At 44.2% G+C, this 26,977-nt stretch overlaps 1 protein-coding gene and 1 long non-coding RNA gene across 3 annotated transcripts; both read right to left on the bottom strand.

Moving 5' to 3' along the window:
* Positions 1–130: 130 nt before the first annotated feature.
* LOC110528554 lies at positions 131–2,089 on the bottom strand. The gene is made up of 3 exons (XR_002474272.2): positions 1,423–2,089; positions 354–438; positions 131–262 (listed from the first exon to the last, which is right to left on the bottom strand). It is a non-coding gene; the product is annotated as an uncharacterized LOC110528554 (long non-coding RNA).
* Positions 2,090–4,278: 2,189 nt separating this feature from the next.
* ddx27 (DEAD (Asp-Glu-Ala-Asp) box polypeptide 27) lies at positions 4,279–26,746 on the bottom strand. 2 transcript variants are annotated; one of them, XM_036984158.1, is made up of 21 exons: positions 26,520–26,746; positions 26,129–26,278; positions 25,833–25,892; positions 25,503–25,701; positions 25,382–25,425; positions 25,137–25,223; positions 24,814–24,919; positions 24,276–24,449; positions 23,764–23,914; positions 22,724–22,823; positions 22,299–22,440; positions 18,407–18,560; positions 17,712–17,793; positions 16,534–16,711; positions 12,824–12,930; positions 11,395–11,491; positions 10,801–10,892; positions 8,520–8,640; positions 5,169–5,265; positions 4,987–5,064; positions 4,279–4,777 (listed from the first exon to the last, which is right to left on the bottom strand). In XM_036984158.1, the coding sequence occupies exons 1-21, from the start codon at positions 26,604–26,606 to the stop codon at positions 4,762–4,764; spliced, it is 2,322 nt and encodes a 773-aa protein (XP_036840053.1). In that variant the 5' UTR covers positions 26,607–26,746; the 3' UTR covers positions 4,279–4,761. The 2 variants fall into 2 exon arrangements, with proteins under 2 accessions (XP_036840053.1, XP_036840052.1); XM_036984157.1 differs by having other exon boundaries at positions 10,801–10,943.
* Positions 26,747–26,977: the final 231 nt, after the last annotated feature.

Consider the following 26,977-nt stretch of genomic DNA (forward strand, 5'->3'; position numbering starts at 1 on the left):
CAACCCCTCGCACCCTCCCTTCCTCCTCTTTCTCCCCAACCCCTCGCACCCTCCCCTCCTCCTCTGCCTTCCACTCTTTCTCCTCCTCCTCTTCCTCCCCAACCCCTCGCACCCTCCCTTCCTCTTCCTCCCCTGGCATCTCGCGCTCTCCTATCCTCCCTTGGGTTCCCCCCATTAACACCTCTCCTCTCTCCCCTGGCCCCCCTACCTCTTCCCCCTCGGTTGGCTATCCCTTCCTCTTCTCTCTGACCAGCCTCAGCACCTGAGAGGCAAACAGGGAAATCTATATCAATATAATGAAGGAAATGCCAATCATGTCTTACTTATACAAAACTCAAAATGAATCTCCTTACCTATTCTGTGATGGACATGGTTGGCTCCTCTACCTCTCCTGCCCCTGTTTGGGTTTTCCATTCAGGCTGAATTACTATTGGTCCACTAGAACAAGAAATGAAACCCAGCAAAACACATATTGAATGTTTATAACAATGGCATTAATCAATTTGTTTAAAGTTATTCCAAAACAGAGGCAAACTTAATCTTGATGCATGACTATTGTACATTGTGGTGGATGCCGTGCGACATCTATTGGACACAGACAATTATTACGTGTATTTTTTTATAAATGTTTTATTATGCGGAAATAGTGTTGGTTTCATTTCTACTGAAATTATGTCACTTGGATACAGTGAATAAATTATATATATATGGCTGATACAATCAATGTATCGAAATCAATCTGGATCCTTCGAAACCAAGGGTGAATATTTCATCCCATAATGTCAGTGTTTTAGGACAGTCATGGAATGATGTAAATTAATAATTTGTATTTTATTCCGGATCTGCAGCTACTCTTCCTAAGGGTCCAAAAACAATTACATACAATGAAACAACTATAACATATATACAATACAAACTCAATAACACAGAAAAATAACATTATTCAAATGTGTGTAGAGTGCGTGTGTTAGCGAATGCCCTGTGTGTCTGTGTTTGTCTCTTCACAATCCGCGCTGATCCATAACGTGTAGTTTTATCCGTTTTTAAAAATCAGATTCTACTGCTTGACAGTTCCAAATAGCCATGGCGCTATGTAGTACTGTGCGTTTCCCGTTGTCTGTTCTGGATTTGGGGACTGTGAAGAGACATCTGGTGGCATGTATCGGTGTGGGTATGTATGGCCGTCTGAGCTGTGCGCTAGTCGCTTAAAACAAATAGGTCAATGATTTAAACATGTCACCTCTCACAAAGACAAGCGGTGCAAATTTTGACACAAGGAAAACGATTTGAACTGTTCCACAAGTGTATAAACCAAGCAGTGTGACTGACGTGACATCTTATCCAGAATTGTATTTACTTGTCGAAATAGGGTGTTCATATGTGATACATTTTAATTCTACATAGTAAAATAGAATTGCTTACCTTTGCTGGACGTGTGAATATTTTTGATGGGATTTAGGGTCCAATTGCAGATGACATAAAACTTTTAAATACGCGTATTTCTGTAGTCCTTGTTGTCTGGTTGACAGTAACGATTCGCTCTGTTACTGTCCTCGTCTCTGCGGATCAGTGTTGGGGAATTCCGCGAGCTGCTCTTTAAACAGGCCCAGGCCTGTTCGCTGTCAGTTTCGCTTTCCAAGATGGTACATAGTGCAAGTGAGTCAGAAATGAAACTACACGCCCTGTTGTTTGTAAAAATATGTTGACAATACTTGAGTGATCGATCTGCTGCCCGTTACGCTTTGCAAAATGATACGAAGTGCAAGTGAGTCAGAAATGAAACTACACGCCCTACTTGTTGGTACAATTTTTTTGAGTGATAATTTTCATGTTTACGAAAATACATATTGAGCAATAATAAGGTGCTCTTTTTTGTCACTATGGCTAATCATAAACACTTCGTAAGTTAAAAGATATACATAACGCTGCACTGGCTCGCTCTCTCTGTTGTAGCAATTGAGCATTTGTGCAAAGTTTAAGAAGCACTTTCAAGTATTTTGACTTAAGTAGTTTGTGTATCTGTACAATTTATATTATTGCCAACTTTTACTTCACTACATTCCTAAAGAAAATAATGTACTTTTTACCTGACACCCAAAAGTACTGAATGCTTACTTAGCAGGACAGGAAAATTGCCAAATTCACACAGAGAACCTCCCTGTTCATATCCCTACAGCCTCAGTCTGCCAGATCAAACTAAACACATGATTTGTTTGTTAATTATGTCTAAGTGTTGGAGTGTGCCCCTGGCTTTCCACACAAAAAAACCAAACTATTATCTGGTTTGCATTATAAAAGGATTGAAATTACTTAAGTATGTTTTAGCAAATTACATTTACTTTTGATACTTAAGTATATTTAAAACCAAATACTTCTACTCAAGTAGTATTTTACTGGGTGACTCACTTTTACTAGAGTCATTTTCTATTAAGATACCTTTACTTTTACTCCCAAGTACACCAATTGGGTACTTTTTCCACCACTGCAATGGAGTAGGGGCTAGCGACTGAATGAGTAGGTGTTCTAAAACTTTTGACTGGTAGTGTATATTGAGCAACACAATGGTGCTATTTTTTTGTCAGTATGGCTAATCATAAACACTTTGGAACTCAAGATACCGCTGCACTGCCTATGTACAGTTGAAGTCGGAAGTTTACATACACTTAGGTTGCAGTCATTAAAACTAATTTTTCAACCACCCCACAAGTATCTTGTTAACAAACTAGTTTTGGCAATTCAGTTAGGACATCTACTTTGTGCATGACACAAGTCATTTATCTAAAAATTATTTATAGACAGATTATTTCACATATAATTCACTTTATCACAATTCCAGTGGGTCAGAAGTTTACATACACTAAATTGACTATACCTTTAAACAGCTTGGAAAATTCCAGAAAATTGTGTTAATTAGCCTGAGTCAATTGGAGGTGTACCTGTGGATGTATTTCAAGGTCTACCTTCAAACTCAGTGCCTCTTTGCTTGACATCATGGGCAAATCAAAATAAATCAGCCAAGACATCAGAAAAAAAAAATGTAGACCTACACAAGTCTGGTTCATCCTTGGGAGAAATTTCCAAATGCCTGAAGGTACCACATTCATCTGTACAAACAATAGTACGCAAGTATAAACACCATGGGACCACGCAGCCGTCATACCGCTCAGGAAGGAGACGTGTTCTGTCTCCTAGAGATGAATTTACTTTGGTGCGAAAAGTGCAAATAAATCCCAGAACAGCAAAGGACCTTGAAGATGCTGGAGGAAACGGGTACAAAAGTATCTATATCCACAGTAAAACGAGTCCTATAATGATATAACCTGAAAGGCCGCTCAGCAAGGAAGAAGCCACTGCTCCAAAACTGCCATAAAAAAAAAAGACTACGGTTTGCAACTGCACATGGTGACATAGATCATACTTTTTGGAGAAATGTCCTCTGGTTTGATGAAACAACAATAGAACTGTTTGGCCATAATGACCATTTGGAGGAAAAAGGGGGAAGCTTGCAAGCCGAAGAACAAACGTGAAGCACGGGGGTGGCATCATCATGTTGTGGGGGTACTTTTCTGCAGGAGGGACTGGTGCATTTCACAAAATAGATGGCATCATGAGGCAGGAAAATTGTGTGGATATATTGAAGCAACATCTCAAGACATCAGTCAGGAAGTTAAAGCTTGGTCGTAAATGGGTCTTCCAAATGGACAATGACCCAAAGTTGTGGCAAAATGGCTTAAGGACAACAAAGTCAAGGTATTGAGTGGCCATCACAAAGCCCTGACCTCAATTCTATAGAACATTTGTGGGCAGACCTGAAAAAGCGTGTGTGAGCAAGGAGGCCTACAAACCTGACTCAGTTACACCAGCTGTCAGGAGGAAATGGGCCAAAATTCACCCAACTTATTGTGGGAAACTTGTGGTAGGCTACCCAAAACGTTTAACCCAAGTTAAACAATTTAAAGACAATGCTGCCAAATACTAAATTGAGTGTATGTAAACTTCTGACCCACTGGGAATGTGATGAAAGAAATAAAAGCTGAAATAAATAATTCTCTCTACTATTATTCTGACATTACACATTCTTAAAATAAAGTAGTGATCCAACAGACCTAAGACAGGGAATTTTTACTGTAATTAAATGTCAGTAATTGTGAAAAACTGAGTTTAATTGTATTTGGCTAAGGTGTATGTAAACGTCAGACTTCTCTGTTGTAGCAATTGAGCCTGGGGATGAGGATTTATAGTGGGCTAACTAGTGGTCTTATGAAAACAGGCCATGCATCACCATTTTGTATATTTATTGACACACCATTTCAACAAAAACCAACATAATCCCTACATGGATTTTCACTACTGCAAGGACGATGATGGCCATTCGAGACTCATGAAAAACCCATCGCTCAGAATAATACATATTCAACTTTTATTATCTTCAGAAGAACATATGTTTCTCAGCATTACATATTTTTAAGTGAAGCCACAACAGGTTACATAAAACCACGGTATGGTTACACACTGCAACCTGTATGTTTGTTTGCGTGTGTGTAGGTCTGACATATAAAAACTAAGAGAGGACGCAGAGTGCAATCTGAGGCTAATGAAAGGATTTCAGCCAAAACCTTTCCAGTCTATTTCCATTATGCCCCCACTGAAAAGTGGGAAAGCACTGATTTAGGAAGACAGACACTCAAAACAAAAGACACACTGGAGGTGAATCCATCCATCCAAATTGCATATCTTGTCATTTTCCCATCAAGGCAGCTCTTACTTTCTCCTAAACCTGAAACAGAACCAGTGTATCAAAACATTATTAAAGTGCATAGAAACATAATTAATGAATTACATTTCTATGACACAGTACACATGGAGATGGCATTGGAGCAGCAGCAAAAAAACGACAGAAAAGTATGGATAAACATGAGCCATTGTAAGATGCAATATCCACCAGACTACGTTGAAGAGGAATCCACTAAATATGACATCACTTACTTGGCCTTGGACTTGAAGCCACCGCCTCCTTTCTTGTTCGTTGGAATTCCAAGCCTCTTCTTATCCTCAAAGGAGGGTCTGAGGGTGAAATAAAAGACATTACATACAGATAGATTTCCTGTGTGGTTGTAAACGTTTCAATGGAGTTACAGGTATTAACTACATTCAGGAAAGACACTTACCCAGCTCTGTACTGCTTGAGTGCTTTCTTACTGGTGTTTGTAAGTTCTTTGTCAAATACAGACTTCTTGGCTGGTTTACCAGCTTTCTGTTTCGCACCTAAACGCAAAGAAATACAGACAATCCATGAGTTGTGTTGTAGGACCCCGCATTTAGTTATGTAGTAGGACCCCGCATTTAGTTATGTAGTAGGACCCCGCATTTAGTTATGTAGTAGGACCCCGCATTTAGTTATGTAGTAGGACCCCGCATTTAGTTATGTAGTAGGACCCCGCATTTAGTTATGTAGTAGGACCCCGCATTTAGTTATGTAGTAGGACCCCGCATTTAGTTATGTAGTAGGACCCCGCATTTAGTTATGTTGTAGGACCCAGTATTTCGTTATGTAGTAGGACCCAGTATTTCGTTATGTTGTAGGACCCAGTATTTCGTTATGTAGTAGGACCCAGTATTTCGTTATGTTGTAGGACCCAGTATTTCGTTATGTTGTAGGACCCAGTATTTAGTTATGTTGTAGGACCCAGTATTTCGTTATGTTGTAGGACCCAGTATTTAGTTATGTAGTAGGACCCAGTATTTCGTTATGTTGTAGGACCCAGTATTTCGTTATGTAGTAGGACCCAGTATTTCGTTATGTTGTAGGACCCAGTATTTCGTTATGTAGTAGGACCCTGTATTTAGTTATGTAGTAGGACCCAGTATTTCGTTATGTAGTAGGACCCAGTATTTCGTTAAGTTGTAGGACCCAGTATTTCGTTATGTTGTAGGACCCAGTATTTCGTTATGTTGTAGGACCCAGTATTTCGTTATGTTGTAGGACCCAGTATTTAGTTATGTTGTAGGACCCGGTATTTCGTTATGTTGTAGGACCCAGTATTTCGTTATGTTGTAGGACCCAGTATTTCGTTATGTTGTAGGACCCAGTATTTCGTTATGTTGTAGGACCCAGTATTTCGTTATGTTGTAGGACCCAGTATTTCGTTATGTTGTAGGACCCGGTATTTCGTTATGTTGTAGGACCCAGTATTTCGTTATGTTGTAGGACCCAGTATTTCGTTATGTAGTAGGACCCAGTATTTCGTTATGTTGTAGGACCCAGTATTTCGTTATGTAGTAGGACCCAGTATTTCGTTATGTAGTAGGACCCTGTATTTAGTTATGTAGTAGGACCCAGTATTTCGTTATGTTGTAGGACCCAGTATTTCGTTATGTTGTAGGACCCAGTATTTCGTTATGTTGTAGGACCCAGTATTTAGTTATGTTGTAGGACCCGGTATTTCGTTATGTTGTAGGACCCGGTATTTCGTTATGTAGTAGGACCCAGTATTTCGTTATGTTGTAGGACCCAGTATTTCGTTATGTTGTAGGACCCAGTATTTCGTTATGTTGTAGGACCCAGTATTTCGTTATGTTGTAGGACCCGGTATTTCGTTATGTTGTAGGACCCGGTATTTCGTTATGTTGTAGGACCCAGTATTTCGTTATGTTGTAGGACCCAGTATTTCGTTATGTTGTAGGACCCAGTATTTAGTTATGTTGTAGGACCCGGTATTTCGTTATGTTGTAGGACCCAGTATTTCGTTATGTAGTAGGACCCAGTATTTCGTTATGTTGTAGGACCCAGTATTTCGTTATGTTGTAGGACCCAGTATTTCGTTATGTTGTAGGACCCAGTATTTCGTTATGTTGTAGGACCCAGTATTTCGTTATGTTGTAGGACCCGGTATTTCGTTATGTTGTAGGACCCAGTATTTCGTTATGTAGTAGGACCCAGTATTTCGTTATGTTGTAGGACCCAGTATTTCGTTATGTTGTAGGACCCAGTATTTCGTTATGTTGTAGGACCCAGTATTTCGTTATGTTGTAGGACCCAGTATTTCGTTATGTAGTAGGACCCAGTATTTCGTTATGTTGTAGGACCCAGTATTTCGTTATGTTGTAGGACCCAGTATTTCGTTATGTAGTAGGACCCAGTATTTCGTTATGTTGTAGGACCCAGTATTTAGTTATGTTGTAGGACCCAGTATTTCGTTATGTTGTAGGACCCAGTATTTCGTTATGTTGTAGGACCCCGCATTTAGTTATGTAGTAGGACCCAGTATTTCGTTATGTTGTAGGACCCAGTATTTCGTTATGTTGTAGGACCCAGTATTTCGTTATGTTGTAGGACCCAGTATTTAGTTATGTAGTAGGACCCAGTATTTCGTTATGTAGTAGGACCCAGTATTTCGTTATGTTGTAGGACCCAGTATTTCGTTATGTAGTAGGACCCAGTATTTCGTTATGTTGTAGGACCCAGTATTTAGTTATGTAGTAGGACCCAGTATTTAGTTATGTAGTAGGACCCAGTATTTAGTTATGTAGTAGGACCCAGTATTTAGTTATGTAGTAGGACCCAGTATTTAGTTATGTAGTAGGACCCAGTATTTAGTTATGTAGTAGGACCCAGTATTTAGTTATGTAGTAGGACCCGGTATTTCGTTATGTAGTAGGACCCAGTATTTAGTTATGTAGTAGGACCCAGTATTTAGTTATGTAGTAGGACCCAGTATTTCGTTATGTTGTAGGACCCAGTATTTCGTTATGTTGTAGGACCCAGTATTTCGTTATGTTGTAGGACCCAGTATTTCGTTATGTAGTAGGACCCTGTATTTATGCAGCCAGCAGGGTAGTATGAGGCTGGAGAACAGAGGTGAATTGACCTAACAGTTGTAAGGAGAGGCACCGTGTAAACTGTTTTATATATCTTAAGAAAGCACACAGAACCTGAAACAAGGGTCCCAACGCATGCAGCAAAAAAATTAAATAAACTGCTTCACACACAAAAAACATTTTGTTCACTGCTGGATAAAACAGGAAGAGGTGAGCCTGCACACTGCAATCAGATATGAAACACCAAAGTGCTTCTTCTGGTTCATGTCCACATCAGGATGATAGTGGTGGCCGTGGAAGTCTTACAAGCCACTTGGGAGCATAGAAAATGAAAGACCAGGGCCTGCATTCATAAAGAGTCTCAGAGTCAGAGTGCTGATCTAGGATCAGGTCATAGTCTCAGTAGGAGTACTGATCTAGAATCCGGTCATAAAGTGTCTCAGAGTCAGAGTGCTGATCTAGGATCAGGTCATAGTCTCAGTAGGAGTACTGATCTAGAATCCGGTCATAAAGAGTCTCAGTCAGAGCGCTGATCTAGGATCAGGTCATAGTCTCAGTAGGAGTACTGATCTAGGATTAGGCCCCCCACCCCCTGTCCATGTAACATTATTCATTCTTCATTATGATCCAATTCATTCTGATCTAATCTGATCAGCACTTTTTGTGAATGTGCCCAGTTCTTTATAGAATATGAGTCCCACCTTTCTGAACAGGCTCGTCCTCTGGCATGGCTCTGGCTCGTTTGGGTTTCCGGTCCCTCTTGGCTGATCGCTCAGCGTACATCTGGGACTTGAGGACCTCAAACTCTGCTCTATCCTCAGACTGAGAAGAACACAGAGAGAAAACAGTGACTGGAAAGATACATAGCTAACCAGAATAGCACTTGACAAAAAATATGATGAATAATGTTTGTACGCAACAGGGTTGGGGTCAAATCATAGAAATTCAGGAAGTTAACTGAATTTCCTATTCCAGAAAATGTACCTCAACCCTGATACATGATATCCTGTATATTTAACATGTATATGACCATGTATTTCAAGTTACATAGACATGATAGGGATATGTGGTCATTCACAACACAAATGTCACCATAGTTCATTTAATTTCAGTGGTGAAAACTAGGGGAAGAAAAGATCTCACTAGTTGTAAATGTATGGTCAAAGTTATAAAGCTCAGATTATATGGACAGATGTAGACCCGGAGAACTACAAAGAATGATTGCAGAAAAAGGAGCTAGCCTGAGTTGGACTTACAGCATGCCTCATGGGTTTAGAACTAGTTCAATATAATATTTAGTGAAAAGAGGTCATACAGTGCCTTGCGAAAGTATTCGGCCCCCTTGAACTTTGCGACCTTTTGCCACATTTCAGGCTTCAAACATAAAGATATAAAACTGTCTTTTTTTGTGAAGAATCAACATCAAGTGGGACACAATCATGAAGTGGAACGACATTTATTGGATATTTCAAACTTTTTTAACAAATCAAAAACTGAAAAATTGGGCGTGCAAAATTATTCAGCCCCCTTAAGTTAATACTTTGTAGCGCCACCTTTTGCTGCGATTACAGCTGTAAGTCGCTTGGGGTATGTCTCTATCAGTTTTGCACATCGAGAGTGACATTTTTTCCCATTCCTCCTTGCAAAACAGCTCGAGCTCAGTGAGGTTGGATGGAGAGCATTTGTGAACAGCAGTTTTCAGATTCTCGATTGGATTCAGGTCTGGACTTTGACTTGGCCATTCTAACACCTGGATATGTTTATTTTTGAACCATTCCATTGTAGATTTTGCTTTATGTTTTGGATCATTGTCTTGTTGGAAGACAAATCTCCGTCCCAGTCTCAGGTCTTTTGCAGACTCCATCAGGTTTTCTTCCAGAATGGTCCTGTATTTGGCTCCATCCATCTTCCCATCAATTTTAACCATCTTCCCTGTCCCTGCTGAAGAAAAGCAGGCCCAAACCATGATGCTGCCACCACCATGTTTGGATGGTGTGTTCAGGGTGATGAGCTGTGTTGCTTTTATGCCAAACAAAACGTTTTGCATTGTTGCCAAAAAGTTCAATTTTGGTTTCATCTGACCAAAGGCCAGATTTGTGCAATATACGACTGATTGTTGTCCTATGGACAGAGTCTCCCACCTCAGCTGTAGATCTCTGCAGTTCATCCAGAGTGATCATGGGCCTCTTGGCTGCATCTCTGATCAGTCTTCTCCTTGTATGAGCTGAAAGTTTAGAGGGACGGCCAGGTCTTGGTAGATTTGCAGTGGTCTGATACTCCTTCCATTTCAATATTAGCGCTTGCACAGTGCTCCTTGGGATGTTTAAAGCTTGGGAAATCTTTTGTATCCAAATCCGGCTTTAAAACTTCTTCACAACAGTATCTCGGACCTGCCTGGTGTGTTCCTTGTTCTTCATGATGCTCTCTGCGCTTTTAACGGACCTCTGAGACTATCACAGTGCAGGTGCATTTATACGGAGACTTGATTACACACAGGTGGATTGTATTTATCATCATTAGTCATTTAGGTCAACATTGGATCATTCAGAGATCCTCACTGAACTTCTGGAGAGAGTTTGCTGCACTGAAAGTAAAGGGGCTGAATAATTTTGCACGCCCAATTTTTCAGTTTTTGATTTGTTAAAAAAGTTTGAAAAATCCAATAAATGTCGTTCCACTTCATGATTGTGTCCCACTTGTTGTTGATTCTTCACAAAAAAATACAGTTTTATATCTTTATGTTTGAAGCCTGAAATGTGGCAAAAAGTCGCAAAGTTCAAGGGGGCCGAATACTTTCGCAAGGCACTGTACATAGCAGATTTGTCAAATGTAATGGTTTTGATGCTATAAAATATGAAAATGATGAGTGGAAACACCCTACATGGTGAATTCTGTTAACATTATTTTTCAGTGCACAGAGAAAAGACAGAAGATCAAGGAAAACAAATCAGTCGTAGTCTACCAAAAAAAGAGCACACATACCGATAACTCTTTCTTTTTCCCCTCCTTGATGAACTTCTCTCTCTTCTTTTTTCCTCTCAGGGCCAAGTCAAAGTCAGCCAGCGCTTTGGTCACTGGCAGAGACAAGGGTGAAAGGTTAAAGTGATGCTCCAGAGCTTTAGTCACTGGCAGAGACAAGGGTGAAAGGTTAAAGTGATGCTCCAGAGCTTTGGTCACTGGCAGACAAGGGTGAAAGGGTTAAATCATGAATGATGCAGATGGGGCTGAATTGTCCCTGTGCTTTTAGGGGTCATATGCCCACCTTTACAATGTGCTCACAAGCAGATCAATGAAAACAATTACATCAGCTAACAGACAGTTTGCCCCAAAAGGCTCATTTTCATTTACATACAAAGTTCTGACCCTAGCTGGGTCTTAGGCAAGGGCCTGTTTTAGTTGAGCTGTAGTTGAGTTCATGTGCATCGGTTGCAGTGAGAAGATATGTCCATGGTAATGCACTTTATGTAGTTTCACATCTAAGGGCATGCTGGGATAAGAAGACGCCACCTAGCAGTAGTGAGGAACGTAGTACGGAGGTCGGCAGGCCTGTAATGCGTGTTGGTCTGTGGTACTCACTGCGGTCTTTTTTGCGTTCGTCGTGCGTTTGGAACCACATCCTCTTTGGATCCGTCTCGTCTGCGTTCTGTGCCAGCCGCTTCTGTGCCACACTGATCTGAATGACACGTGCACATGAGCATAGGAATACACTAGTACCCACACATACACACATGAGCATAGGAATACACTAGTACCCACACATACACACGAGCATAGGAATACACTAGTACCCACACATACACACATGAGCATAGGAATACACTAGCACCCACACATGAACATAGGAATACACTAGTACCCACACATACACACATGAGCATAGGAATACACTAGCACCCACACATACACACATGAGCATAGGAATACACTAGTACACACACATACACACATGAGCATAGGAATACACTAGTACCCACACATACACACATGAGCATAGGAATACACTAGTACACACACATACACACATGAGCATAGGAATAGACTAGTACCCACACATACACACATGAGCATAGGAATAGACTAGTACCCACACATACACACATGAGCATAGGAATACACTAGTACCCACACATACACACACGAGCATAGGAATACACTAGTACCCACACATACAGACATGAGCATAGGAATACACTAGTACCCACACATACACACATGAGCATAGGAATACACTAGCACCCACACATGAACATAGGAATACACTAGTACCCACACATACACACATGAGCATAGGAATACACTAGCACCCACACATACACACATGAGCATAGGAATACACTAGTACACACACATACACACATGAGCATAGGAATACACTAGTACCCACACATACACACATGAGCATAGGAATACACTAGTACACACACATACACACATGAGCATAGGAATAGACTAGTACCCACACATACACACATGAGCATAGGAATAGACTAGTACCCACACATACACACATGAGCATAGGAATACACTAGCACCCACACATACACACATGAGCATAGGAATACACTAGCACCCACACATACACACATGAGCATAGGAATACACTAGCACCCACACATACACACATGAACATAGGAATACACTAGTACACACACATACACACATGAGCATAGGAATACACTAGTACCCACACATACACACATGAGCATAGGAATACACTAGTACCCACACATACACACATGAACATAGGAATACACTAGCACCCACACATACACACATGAGCATAGGAATACACTAGTACCCACACATACACACATGAGCATAGGAATACACTAGTACCCACACATACACACATGAGCATAGGAATACACTAGTACCCACACACATGAACATAGGAATACACTAGCACCCACACATACACACATGAACATAGGAATACACTAGCACCCACACATACAGACATGAGCATAGGAATACACTAGTACACACACAATATGCAGCTTTTTACCTGAGCCTCCGAGTGAGACATGGCCCTCTCCTCTCTCTCCAGACGCATCACGGCGTACACGTCCTTCTCCAGCTTCTCAATCAGGTCTCTGAACTTCAGAATCACCTCTGGAGGAGAGAAAAGTTGTAGGCCTGATCACCAACGACAATGAGACAGCCTATAGGGAGATCAGAGAACTGGCAGTGTGGTGTCAGGACAACAACCTCTCCCTCAATGTGCGCAAGACAAAATAGGTGATTGTGGACTACAGGAAAAGGTGGGCCAAACAGGCCCCCATTCTCATCGACGGGGCTGCAGTGGAGCGGGAGAGTTTCAAGTTCATTGGTGTCCACATCAACAACAAACTATTATAGTTCAAACACACCAAGACAGTCGTGAACAACAACACCTTTCCCCCTCAGGAGGCGGAAAAGATTTGGCATGGGTCCTCAGATCCTCAAAAGGTTCTACAGCTGCACCATCAAGAAGCATGTGTGGAGGTACAGGTCAGTGAAGGAAATTTGTAGGTAGGGGTAAAGTGACTGCATAGATAATAAGCAGCAAGTAGCAGCAGTGCAATGGGGGGGGCATTTGATGAATTGTAAGCCTGGGAGTAGAGGCTTACAGGGGGGGGGGTTGCATCACCGCCTGGGTCGGCAACTGCTCGGCATCTGACTACAAGGCGCTACAGAGGGTAGTGCGAACAGCCCAGTACATCACTGGGACCAAGCTTCCTGCCATCCAGGACCTATATACTAGGCGGTGTCAGAGGAAGGCCCCAAAAAATTGGGTGACTGGAGTCTTTGACAAGTCATAGACTGTTCGCTCTGCTACCGCACGGCAAGCGGTACCGGAGCGACAAGTCTAGGACCAAAAGGCTTCTCAACAGCATCTACCCCCAGGCTTACAATTCATCAAATGCCCCCCCATTGCACTGCTGCTGCTTGCTGCTTATTATCTATGCAGTCACTTTACCCCTACCTACAAATTTCCTTCACTGACCTGTACCTCCACACATTGACTCGGTACCAGTAACCACTGTATATAGCCTCGTTATTGTTATTTTTTTTAAACTTTAGTATATTTAGTAAATATTTTCTTAACTCTTTCTTAAACTGCATTGTTGGTTAAGGGCTTTTAAGTAAGCATTTTACGGTCAGGTCTACACCTCTTGTGTTCGGCGCATGTGACAAGTAACATCACCTCTGAAGGAGGAGCGAGGAATGCGTCTCGAAGTCAAATCAATAGATGAAGTGACACGAAGCCTTTCCAGAGAGGGGCCTGAGAGGCCCACCACAATGCCTCTCCTGCTGCAGTACTCTCTCACACATACTAAAACCTTTTCAGAGAGGGGCCTGAGAGGCCCACCACAATGCCTCTCCTGCTGCAGTACTCTCTCACACATACTAAAACCTTTTCAGAGAGGGGCCTGAGAGGCTCACCACAATGCCTCTCCTGCTGCAGTACTCTCTCACACATACTAAAACCTTTCCAGAGAGGGGCCTGAGAGGCTCACCACAATGCCTCTCCTGCTGCAGTACTCTCTCACACATACTAAAACCTTTCCAGAGAGGGGCCTGAGAGGCTCACCACAATGCCTCTCCTGCTGCAGTACTCTCTCACACATACTAAAACCTTTCCAGAGAGGGGCCTGAGAGGCCCACCACAATGCCTCTCCTGCTGCAGTACTCTCTCACACATACTAAAACCTTTTCAGAGAGGGGCCTGAGAGGCCCACCACAATGCCTCTCCTGCTGCAGTACTCTCTCACACATACTAAAACCTTTTCAGAGAGGGGCCTGAGAGGCCCACCACAATGCCTCTCCTGCTGCAGTACTCTCTCACACATACTAAAACCTTTCCAGAGAGGGGCCTGAGAGGCTCACCACAATGCCTCTCCTGCTGCAGTACTCTCTCACACATACTAAAACCTTTTCAGAGAGGGGCCTGAGAGGCCCACCACAATGCCTCTCCTGCTGCAGTACTCTCTCACACATACTAAAACCTTTTCAGAGAGGGGCCTGAGAGGCCCACCACAATGCCTCTCCTGCTGCAGTACTCTCTCACACATACTAAAACCTTTTCAGAGAGGGGCCTGAGAGGCTCACCACAATGCCTCTCCTGCTGCAGTACTCTCTCACACATACTAAAACCTTTTCAGAGAGGGGCCTGAGAGGCCCACCACAATGCCTCTCCTGCTGCAGTACTCTCTCACACATACTAAAACATTTCCAGAGAGGGGCCTGAGAGGCCCACCACAATGCCTCTCCTGCTGCAGTACTCTCTCACACATACTAAAACATTTCCAGAGAGGGGCCTGAGAGGCCCACCACAATGCCTCTCCTGCTGCAGTACTCTCTCACACATACTAAAACCTTTTCAGAGAGGGGCCTGAGAGGCCCACCACAATGCCTCTCCTGCTGCAGTACTCTCTCACACATACTAAAACCTTTTCAGAGAGGGGCCTGAGAGGCCCACCACAATGCCTCTCCTGCTGCAGTACTCTCTCACACATACTAAAACCTTTTCAGAGAGGGGCCTGAGAGGCCCACCACAATGCCTCTCCTGCTGCAGTACTCTCTCACACATACTAAAACCTTTCCAGAGAGGGGCCTGAGAGGCCCACCACAATGCCTCTCCTGCTGCAGTACTCTCTCACACATACTAAAACCTTTTCAGAGAGGGGCCTGAGAGGCCCACCACAATGCCTCTCCTGCTGCAGTACTCTCTCACACATACTAAAACCTTTCCAGAGAGGGGCCTGAGAGGCCCACCACAATGCCTCTCCTGCTGCAGGACTCTCTCACACATACTAAAACCTTTTCAGAGAGGGGCCTGAGAGGCCCACCACAATGCCTCTCCTGCTGCAGTACTCTCTCACACATACTAAAACCTTTTCAGAGAGGGGCCTGAGAGGCCCACCACAATGCCTCTCCTGCTGCAGTACTCTCTCACACATACTAAAACCTTTCCAGAGAGGGGCCTGAGAGGCCCACCACAATGCCTCTCCTGCTGCAGTACTCTCTCACACATACTAAAACCTTTCCAGAGAGGGGCCTGAGAGGCCCACCACAATGCCTCTCCTGCTGCAGTACTCTCTCACACATACTAAAACCTTCATGGGCGTGGAATGTAACAGGCAGGGCTATGAGTACACCAGTGAGAGAAACCAATTAAATTCATGCCTAGAAACAGAGATGTATTGGTTGTCTAGATGTGTAAGGAGTTGACCACGCCTATCAGAAGGTTATAAATATATGTGCTTGTGTAATCATGCCTTGACTTTGCAGCTGTACGACCCAGTTGGTGAATAAACTTGGTTTGAGCTTTTTTCTAGTTGTCCGTTTTAGTTTTTACTCAGTTTGTTCAGAACCTAACACCATTTACCTAGAGGCCATGACATTTTATAAAATCATTTAACATTAAAATGTATAATTTTGGTGGACTAGACTCTTCCTTGAAATGAACAACACACAGTATGTTGAATGAGTGGTAAGCACACCAAAGATATGACGTTTTATTTCTTCATTTACCCAGATGATACCAATTGAGATAGAAATCGACTTTTGAATATTTTAGAAATGAATCCTTCCTTGAAGTAATTGGCGATATGAATTGGTTGGTTTGGTAAAAGTAAAGGGGTGATATCCTGGCTAACACCGATCCAAATAGGAGGAAGAAAGGATGTATTTCTGCAGTATTTCAACAGGGTCGTGGTATTGAGCTTTTACCTTGTGGCAGGACGCGGGCCTTCACGGGGGTCTTGGCCTTCCTGACGATGTCCTTTAGCATCTTCCTCTCAGTCTCGCCCACCAGGGACACAGAGCGACCGACCTTGCCGGCACGGGCCGTGCGACCCACCCTGTGAACGTAGTGCTTCACTGTGTTGGGCATGGTGAAGTTAATCACCTGGGGAGGAGAACGAGGACGTTAGTGGGTGCATCTCAATAATAAGAAAATGGCTTGTTGGACATGGTGACCAGCTGAGGAGAATGGGTTCATTTCTACAGTGAAGGCCAGTTTTGATATAAACTCTAACCACTAGTCTTCTGCCGGCTAATTGATTGAGTTCAGGGCGGCGGCAGCCACCCCCCCCCCCTCCTCCGCAGGGCGGTAGCTCCACCCCCCAGCCTCCGCAGGGCGGTAGCTCCACCCCCCACCCCCCCTCCGCAGGGCGGTAGCTCCACCCCCCACCTCCCCTCCGCAGGGCGGTAGCTTCACCCCCCACCTCCCCTCTCTGCAGGGCGGTAGCTCCACCCCCCACCTCTGCAGGGCGGTAGCTCCACCCCCCACCTCTGCAGGGCGGTAGCTCCACCCCCCACCTCTGCAGGGCGGTAGCTCCACCCCCCACCTCCCCTCTCTGCAGGGCGGTAGCTCCACCCCCCACCTCCCCTCTCTGCAGGGCGGTAGCTCCACCCCCCACCTCTGCAGGGCGGTAGCTCCACCCCCCACCTCTGCAGGGCGGTAGCTCCACCCCCCACCTCTGCAGGGCGGTAGCTCCACCCCCCACCTCTGCAGGGCGGTAGCTCCACCCCCCACCTCCCCTCTCTGCAGGGCGGTAGCTCCACCCCCCACCTCCCCTCTCTGCAGGGCGGTAGCTCCACCCCCCACCTCCCCTCTCTGCAGCGCGGTAGCTCCACCCCCCACCTCCCCTCTCTGCAGGGCGGTAGCTCCACCCCCACCTCCCCTCTCTGCAGGGCGGTAGCTCCGCAAGTCTTTGGGCTAAATGTCCCCTCCTCTTCTGAACTTCGTAAGAAGTGCACACTTGTGAAATCATGATATTTCCAACTAATCTGTGACAAAAACGAACTAATCAGTGATGAAAGCAATAATGTCAAGTGTTCTTGTAAGGCATTTTTCTTAGAAACCTAAATTCCTAACACAAAAACACTTTACAGAGAGCCCTTACCGTCTTGACTCCATCGATATCCAGACCTCTAGCCGCAACGTCTGTGGCCACAAGGATGTCAATCTGTTCATCTTTGAACCGCCTATTATGAGATACAAACAATTTACTATGATGAAACACAGACCATTTACTATGATGAAACACAGACCATTTACTATGATGAAACACAGACCATTTACTATGATGAAACACAGACCATTTACTATGATGAAACACAGACCATTTACTATGATGAAACACAGACCATTTACTATGATGAAACACAGACTATTTACTATGATGGATACGCAAGAAACAATTTACTATGATGGAAACACAATACAATATTTAATCCATGTTACATAAACCTGGTTTGGATTTGAATGCATCTTCATACTGCTCATCTCTGTTCTTATGAACAGATCAATCCAGCTACTGTATTGTGAGTCACAGGGTACTTGCATACTCAACTTTGTCTGAAGACATGTCACGGCATGGGTATGGCTGGGTATACACTATACCTGTTACTACTTTAAATAAGTCTGATTCACACTGTAGGGCCGACCCAAATCCTACTGTGCTGGCTCAGATAGTTCCCTTTTACATTGTCCTGTACAGCACCGTCCCAGCAACTATGGTGTGGAAGTGTAACCGGGTCAGTACCGTACAGCTGGGCTCTGTTAGACTACCTTTTCTTTTTTTAAGAGTCTAGGTACCTGAGGCTCTCCAGTCTCTGGGTCTGGGACAGGTTCCCATGCAGCTCTCCCACCTTCAGCCCCATCAGGCCCAGGAGGATGTGCATCCGGTGGGCTTGCTTCTTGGTCTGGGTGAACAGCATCACGTGGTCCTGGAAGGTCCGTGTCAGCAGAGCTGAGACACAGACCCAGGAGACAACACACACACACACACAGTTATTCACCAGATTGGAAGAGAAATCGAAAAGCACTATACTTCACAGTGACCGTTCCGCTACATGTCGCACTATACTTCACAGTGACCGTTCCGCTACATGTCGTACTATACTTCACAGTGACAGTTCCGCTACATGTCGTACTATACTTCACAGTGACCGTTCCGCTACATGTCGTACTATATTTCACAGTGACCGTTCCGCTACATGTCGTACTATACTTCACAGTGACCGTTCCGCTACATGTCGTACTATACTTCACAGTGACCGTTCCGCTACATGTCGTACTATACTTCACAGTGACCGTTCCGCTACATGTCGTACTATACTTCAGTGACCGTTCCGCTACATGTCGTACTATACTTCAGTGACCGTTCCGCTACATGTCGTACTATACTTCAGTGACCGTTCCGCTACATGTCGTACTATACTTCAGTGACCGTTCCGCTACATGTCGTACTATACTTCACAGTGACCGTTCCGCTACATGTCGTACTATATTTCACAGTGACCGTTCCGCTACATGTCGTACTATACTTCAGTGACCGTTCCGCTACATTTCGTACTATACTTCACAGTGACCGTTCCGCTACATGTCGTACTATACTTCACAGTGAACGTTCCGCTACATGTCGTACTATACTTCACAGTGACCGTTCCGCTACATGTCGTACTATACTTCACAGTGACCGTTCCGCTACATGTCGCACTATACTTCACAGTGACCGTTCCGCTACATGTCGTACTATACTTCACAGTGACCGTTCCGCTACATGTCGTACTATACTTCACAGTGAACGTTCCGCTACATGTCGTACTATACTTCACAGTGACCGTTCCGCTACATGTCGTACTATACTTCACAGTGACCGTTCCGCTACATGTCGTACTATACTTCACAGTGACCGTTCCGCTACATGTCGTACTATACTTCACAGTGACCGTTCCGCTACATGTCGTACTATACTTCACAGTGACCGTTCCGCTACATGTCGTACTATACTTCACAGTGAACGTTCCGCTACATGTCGTACTATACTTCAGTGACCGTTCCGCTACATGTCGTACTATACTTCAGTGACCGTTCCGCTACACGTCGTACTATACTTCACAGTGACCGTTCCGCTACATGTCATACTATACTTCAGTGACCGTTCCGCTACATGTCGTACTATACTTCACAGTGACCGTTCCGCTACATGTCGTACTATACTTCACAGTGACCGTTCCGCTACATGTCGTACTATACTTCACAGTGACCGTTCCGCTACATGTCGTACTATACTTCAGTGACCGTTCCGCTACATGTCGCACTATACTTCAGTGACCGTTCCGCTACATGTCGTACTATACTTCAGTGACCGTTCCGCTACATGTCGTACTATACTTCACAGTGACCGTTCCGCTACATGTCGTACTATACTTCACAGTGACCGTTCCGCTACATGTCGTACTATACTTCAGTGACCGTTCCGCTACATGTCGCACTATACTTCAGTGACCGTTCCGCTACATGTCGTACTATACTTCAGTGACCGTTCCGCTACATGTCGTACTATACTTCACAGTGACCGTTCCGCTACATGTCGTACTATACTTCACAGTGACCGTTCCGCTACATGTCGTACTATACTTCACAGTGACCGTTCCGCTACATGTCGTACTATACTTCACAGTGACCGTTCCGCTACATGTCGTACTATACTTCACAGTGACCGTTCCGCTACATGTCGTACTATACTTCACAGTGACCGTTCCGCTACACGTCGTACTATACTTCACAGTGACCGTTCCGCTACACGTCGTACTATACTTCAGTGACCGTTCCGCTACATGTCGTACTATACTTCAGTGACCGTTCCGCTACATGTCGTACTATACTTCAGTGACCGTTCCGCTACACGTCGTACTATACTTCACAGTGACCGTTCCGCTACACGTCGTACTATACTTCAGTGACCGTTCCGCTACATGTCGTACTATACTTCAGTGACCGTTCCGCTACATGTCGTACTATACTTCACAGTGACCGTTCCGCTACATGTCGTACTATACTTCAGTGACCGTTCCGCTACATGTCGTACTATACTTCACAGTGACCGTTCCGCTACATGTCGTACTATACTTCACAGTGACCGTTCCGCTACATGTCGTACTATACTTCAGTGACCGTTCCGCTACATGTCGTACTATACTTCAGTGACCGTTCCGCTACATGTCGTACTATACTTCACAGTGACCGTTCCGCTACATGTCGTACTATACTTCACAGTGACCGTTCCGCTACATGTCGTACTATACTTCAGTGACCGTTCCGCTACATGTCGTACTATACTTCACAGTGACCGTTCCGCTACATGTCGCACTATACTTCAGTGACCGTTCCGCTACATGTCGTACTATACTTCAGTGACCGTTCCGCTACATGTCGTACTATACTTCAGTGACCGTTCCGCTACATGTCGTACTATACTTCAGTGACCGTTCCGCTACATGTCGTACTATACTTCAGTGACCGTTCCGCTACATGTCGTACTATACTTCACAGTGACCGTTCCGCTACATGTCGTACTATACTTCACAGTGACCGTTCCGCTACATGTCGTACTATACTTCACAGTGACCGTTCCGCTACATGTCGTACTATACTTCACAGTGACCGTTCCGCTACACGTCGTACTATACTTCACAGTGACCGTTCCGCTACATGTCGCACTATACTTCAGTGACCGTTCCGCTACATGTCGTACTATACTTCAGTGACCGTTCCGCTACATGTCGCACTATACTTCACAGTGACCGTTCCGCTACATGTCGTACTATACTTCACAGTGACCGTTCCGCTACATGTCGTACTATACTTCAGTGACCGTTCCGCTACATGTCGTACTATACTTCACAGTGACCGTTCCGCTACACGTCGTACTATACTTCAGTGACCGTTCCGCTACACGTCGTACTATACTTCACAGTGACCGTTCCGCTACATGTCGTACTATACTTCACAGTGACCGTTCCGCTACATGTCGTACTATACTTCACAGTGAACGTTCCGCTACATGTCGTACTATACTTCACAGTGACCGTTCCGCTACACGTCGTACTATACTTCACAGTGACCGTTCCGCTACATGTCGTACTATATTTTACAGTGACCGTTCCGCTACATGTCATACTATACTTCACAGTGACCGTTCCGCTACATGTCGTACTATATTTCACAGTGACCGTTCCGCTACATGTCATACTATACTTCACAGTGACCGTTCCGCTACATGTCGCACTATACTTCACAGTGACCGTTCCGCTACATGTCGTACTATACTTCACAGTGACCGTTCCGCTACATGTCGTACTATACTTCACAGTGACCGTTCCGCTACATGTCGTACTATACTTCACAGTGACCGTTCCGCTACACGTCGTACTATACTTCACAGTGACCGTTCCGCTACATGTCGTACTATACTTCACAGTGACCGTTCCGCTACATGTCGTACTATACTTCACAGTGACCGTTCCGCTACACGTCGTACTATACTTCACAGTGACCGTTCCGCTACATGTCGTACTATACTTCACAGTGACCGTTCCGCTACATGTCGTACTATACTTCAGTGACCGTTCCGCTACATGTCGTACTATACTTTACAATATACAGAACAAATGTGACTGTGATAGTTGTCCAGACCACTCACCGGCCACAATAGCCTCCCTGTCTCCTTCCCTGGCTGGTCGGATCCTGACAAACTCCTGTCTGAGGTAGGGCGCCACGTCTGTGTTACTGTTCACAAAGATACGAACCGGCTGCTTCAGAGAGACCGACGCCAAGTCTTTCACCTGGAGAGGAGAAAAAGAGAGTGTGAGTGAGTGAACACTATTTCAATAAAAGGCACAGAAAAGGAATGGAAAACGAAGCCACAGTGATGAGAATGGAATAATAAGCAGTATGTGTCAACACAAACCATGACCAGACACATGACTCAATTTATCAGCCAATCATCAAGACGATGACAAGTGGAATCGGGTGGGTAAGAGCGGAGCTGGGAACACAGCCTGTATCTATCCTAGACCTATGTTTGGTGACCAATGGGATAATAAAGGAATCAGGTTGTGTCCTCACCTCTTCACTCATGGTGGCAGAGAAGAGCATGGTCTGTCTCTGGTAGGCACACATCCTGATGATCTCCTTCATCTGCTCCTCAAAGTACTCGTCCAGCATCCTGCAATTTAAGGAAACATTTATGATGCACGGAAATGACAATATACAAGGGAAAATCTGTGAAATCTGGGCCGTATTCATTAGGGCACACAACGGAAAACATTTTAAAAAGTTTAGCAACAAAAAACGAAAATGACTTTATCAGACAAGTCCAGGTCACTCCCCATTTTAGTTTGTTTTCGTCCATTTGGTGCCTACTGATGAATACGACCCTGAATTGCTGTGTAAAATTTTTTATAACTATCCTATGTTGAAAATGTATACAGCCTGTAAATGATAGGCCTTCTCAATACTGTATCTGTGGTGAGATGGTCCAGACGTATGGGGTTTGGCCATAGTGCATTCGGAAAGTATTCAGACCCCTTGTTACACATTTTATTACATAACAGCCTTATTCTAAAATTGATTTTTTTTTTGCTTAAATCTACACACAATACCATAATGAAAACAGATTTAGAAATGTTTTCAAATGTAAATTTAAAAAATACATCTTATTTACATAAATATTTTGGACCCTTTGGTATGAGACACAAAATTGAGTTCCCCATCCAAACTGACAGAGCTGGAGAGGATCTGCAGAGAAGAATGGGAGAAACTCGCCAAATACAGGTGTTCCAAGCTTCTAGCGACATACCCAAGAAGACTCAAGGCAGTAATCGCTGCCAAAGTTGCTGAGTAAAGTACTGAGTAAACAGGCAAAATACTAACGTAAATGTTATATTTCATTTTTATTAAAAAAAAAAACTGTTTGCTTTGTCATTATGGGTATAGTGTGTAGATTGACGAGGGGAAAAAACAATTTCATCCATTTTAGAATAAGGATGTAATGTAAAAAAAAATGTCAAGGGGTTTGAATACTTTCCGAATGCATTAACTAGACCAACAAATGAAAACTGCATCTTATTCATTCCTATGGATGGATCAGCCTATAACCTTCTTACCGGTCAGCCTCGTCCAGGATGAGGATCTCAATCTGGCTGAGCTCAAAAGAGGGCGTGTTGTGCAGGTGGTCAATCAGTCGACCTGGCGTTGCGATCAGGACGTCAGGGCCCATCCGCAATGCCACCTCCTGGGATTTGAGGTCCAGACCCCCTACAAGGCACCCACACACACACACACAGAAAAAGACACCATGATTCCTGACCCTTTGTCTTTACATCAATACATTCATTGGTTATATTCCATGCAACTAAATATTTGCCTTCACAACTTACGTATGACAAAATCTCCAGTTGATTAACGCCATGGAGTAAACCGAAAAGTATATTAAACGAATCCACGATTAATTACCACCGAACAGCCAACTACTATGGTCTGGGAGCAGAATAGGATGGCAGCTGCACAACTGTTGCCAAGCAGCTTCATACTACCAGAGACGAGATCACTGACGTCGGCCATATGGCTCTAAACCCGTGGGCCATTTTGGATCAAGTGGTACGGTTCTCTCACTCACCCACGGCCAGGCAGGTGGTGATGCTTGTGAACTGGGCCAGCTGGCGGGCCACGGCATGCACCTGGATGCCCAGCTCACGCGTGGGCACCAGGACTAGCACACGGGTCACTGCGGTCTGTTTGGGCTTGTAGATGAGACGCTCCAGCACAGGGAGCATGAACGCTGCCGTCTTACCTAGAAGAGGGAGGAAGAGGAGGAAGGAGAAGAGGGCCGAAGAAAGAGAGGAAGGGGAGGAGAGAGAAAGAGAGAAAATGAAGGAGAAAGAGAGGTGTGTGTGCAGGAGGGAGAGGAAGGTTTAACCGATGGACTTTTTCACAATACCATTGTAAATATGGTGTGTGTGAGCATGTATGCTTGCAGGGAGCAAACTTGAGTGCTGCAACTCTGTGCCAAAACATGGCAATCTACTAACATAAAATAACACTCACGTTGTAACTGCTGTCGTTAATGCAGTAAAGATCTGATGATGTTATGGACACTTGCAGTGCATGTGTGCCTATCTGTGTGTGAGTGAGTGTGTGTCCTGTCATGTCTTTACCGGTGCCAGTAGCAGCGCAGGCACAGATGTCTTTGCCCAGAAGCCCCACAGGTACACAGGCCTTCTGGATGGGAGTGGGCTGCTTGAAGCCCATAGCAGTGATAGCCTGAGGACACACATCGTGAAATAACTTGTCTGACTTCTCAATTTCTGGCCAACACAGTCATAAATTACACATTCAACTGACATTCAGCTGAAACTTTCATTACAGAGTGCTATATTTGTTTTTTTATTCAACTATAGTCTCAGTCAAACACATGCAGGACTACTGCTCCTTGGTATAATTTCATTTTCTAACAGATTTCCAAGTGAACGTGACCCACCTTAAGAATAGGCCTGGAGAGGTTCATGTCGGGAAACATGAGTTTGTCGTCATAGTTTGAGGCGTCTTCAAAGAAGGCCTCTTGAGGCTGTAGGTAAGAGAATGAGTAAAACATACTATTATATAGCTATTATAGCAGCAATAGCAGGGTCCTAGCAATAGAAATAGTCCCATGGTTAATCCCTCTACAGTATAAATGTGGGAAACTCAAAAGTATTTCTTACAAGCCATCTGTTCAAAGCTCACCTCTTCTGCCTTTGTCTTCTTTCTGCCTTTGTCCCTCACCGTATCTGTGAGAGTAAAACCAAGTTTAAAAGTTACTGAGTGTCAATACCGAAAGTAAAACAATGCTTCAAGCTCTACCCACCTGCTTTGGTGAGAACCTCTTCATCCCCTGATGTAAACTCCTCCCCATCATCACCACTCTGGTCTTCGTCATTGGATACCTCAGCCCCATCTTCGGCTATATCAGGTTTCTCATCTTCTTCCTCCTCCTCCTCCTCCTCATCATCATCGTCATCTTCCTCTGAGGGAATCTCTGGTTTTTCTGTCGTCTTTGCCTTCTCCTATATAGACATTGAAGGAAAGGGAACGTGCCCTTATTGACAAACACTGAAGCAGTCCTCATAGGAAATGTAATGTGTCTTGTCTGCAGGTTCCATAGTACAACAACTTTTCAAACTACAGGACATCTTACCTCTGTTTTGCGCTTCTTGCGTACTTTCTCAATCTTTTCATCCAAGGTGGTGGGGGCTTTCTGCAGGACAAGAACACATTTAGTTCAGTGTTGTATGATTTGGCACAGACTCAGTAACAGTAGTTCAGTCTTTTTGAGTTGAATCAGCAAGTCGCCTGGATGTCAGCCTGTCTCCGCTTAGGCCAACTAATTTGACAGTTCTGTTTGCTACAAAAAAAATAACAAAGGAGCTGGCTGAAGCACAAGACTGGTAACCAGGCTTTGCCAAATTGCATACTCTTAGACTTGCAACCTACCCTCTTCTTCAGCTGTGCCATCACATCTGCCATAGCCCAGTCCTCGCTGTAGAGTCCATCCCTCTCTCCAAACTCAAAGTCAGCGCTGAAATCCCCAGCGCCATGGCCCTTCAACGCTTTCTTCTTCTTGTTGAGTACTATTGGCTGTTCCTTTTAGCACAGAGTGGAGGGATGAAACACAATGTCTGGTATTGTAACACACTAACTTTCAAGAGAAACACACAGAGAAGTGCAGTGGCACTTCTGTCCTGGAAGAAATTAACTAGCTAGTGAATGATTGCCTAAATGCAATAGCAAAACTACCACTCAGGTTACTAACGTGAGATACCCAGCTAGCTAGCCACTTTGATCAGTATAACTGACTGTCTGGCACGCTTGTTTCCAAACTTACATCTTCGTCGTCAGACTCTGAATCAGGCTCCTCGGGCACATCGTCATGGTCCTGAATTGTCCCGACCAGGTCCAAATCTGATAGCATGGTTCCGTTCGTGTTAACTAGCTTTATTTCCAAAGAAAACAGTGATTCGGTTACCCAATGCTAGATAGCCGGTGTTAACCAGTTGAATCGATGCCTGTTCCAACACGTGTATGTACCAAAATAGGAAGTGTACGGTCTTCTACATCCGGTTACCTTATCTAGCGTGACATGTTTAGCGCCCTCTACGGTATCGGGGCCAACACTACATCTGCGGTAATGATAGTAGTGTTATGCAAAGTCATATATAAACCAATGATATTCCGTGCATTCGTAAAGTATTCAGACCCTGTTACTTTTCCCACATGTTGTTACGTTACAGCATCATTCTAAACTGGATTAAATTAATTATTTTCCTAATAAATCTACACACA

Source organism: Oncorhynchus mykiss, chromosome 7, assembly GCF_013265735.2.
Source record: "Oncorhynchus mykiss isolate Arlee chromosome 7, USDA_OmykA_1.1, whole genome shotgun sequence".
NCBI lineage: Eukaryota > Metazoa > Chordata > Actinopteri > Salmoniformes > Salmonidae > Oncorhynchus > Oncorhynchus mykiss.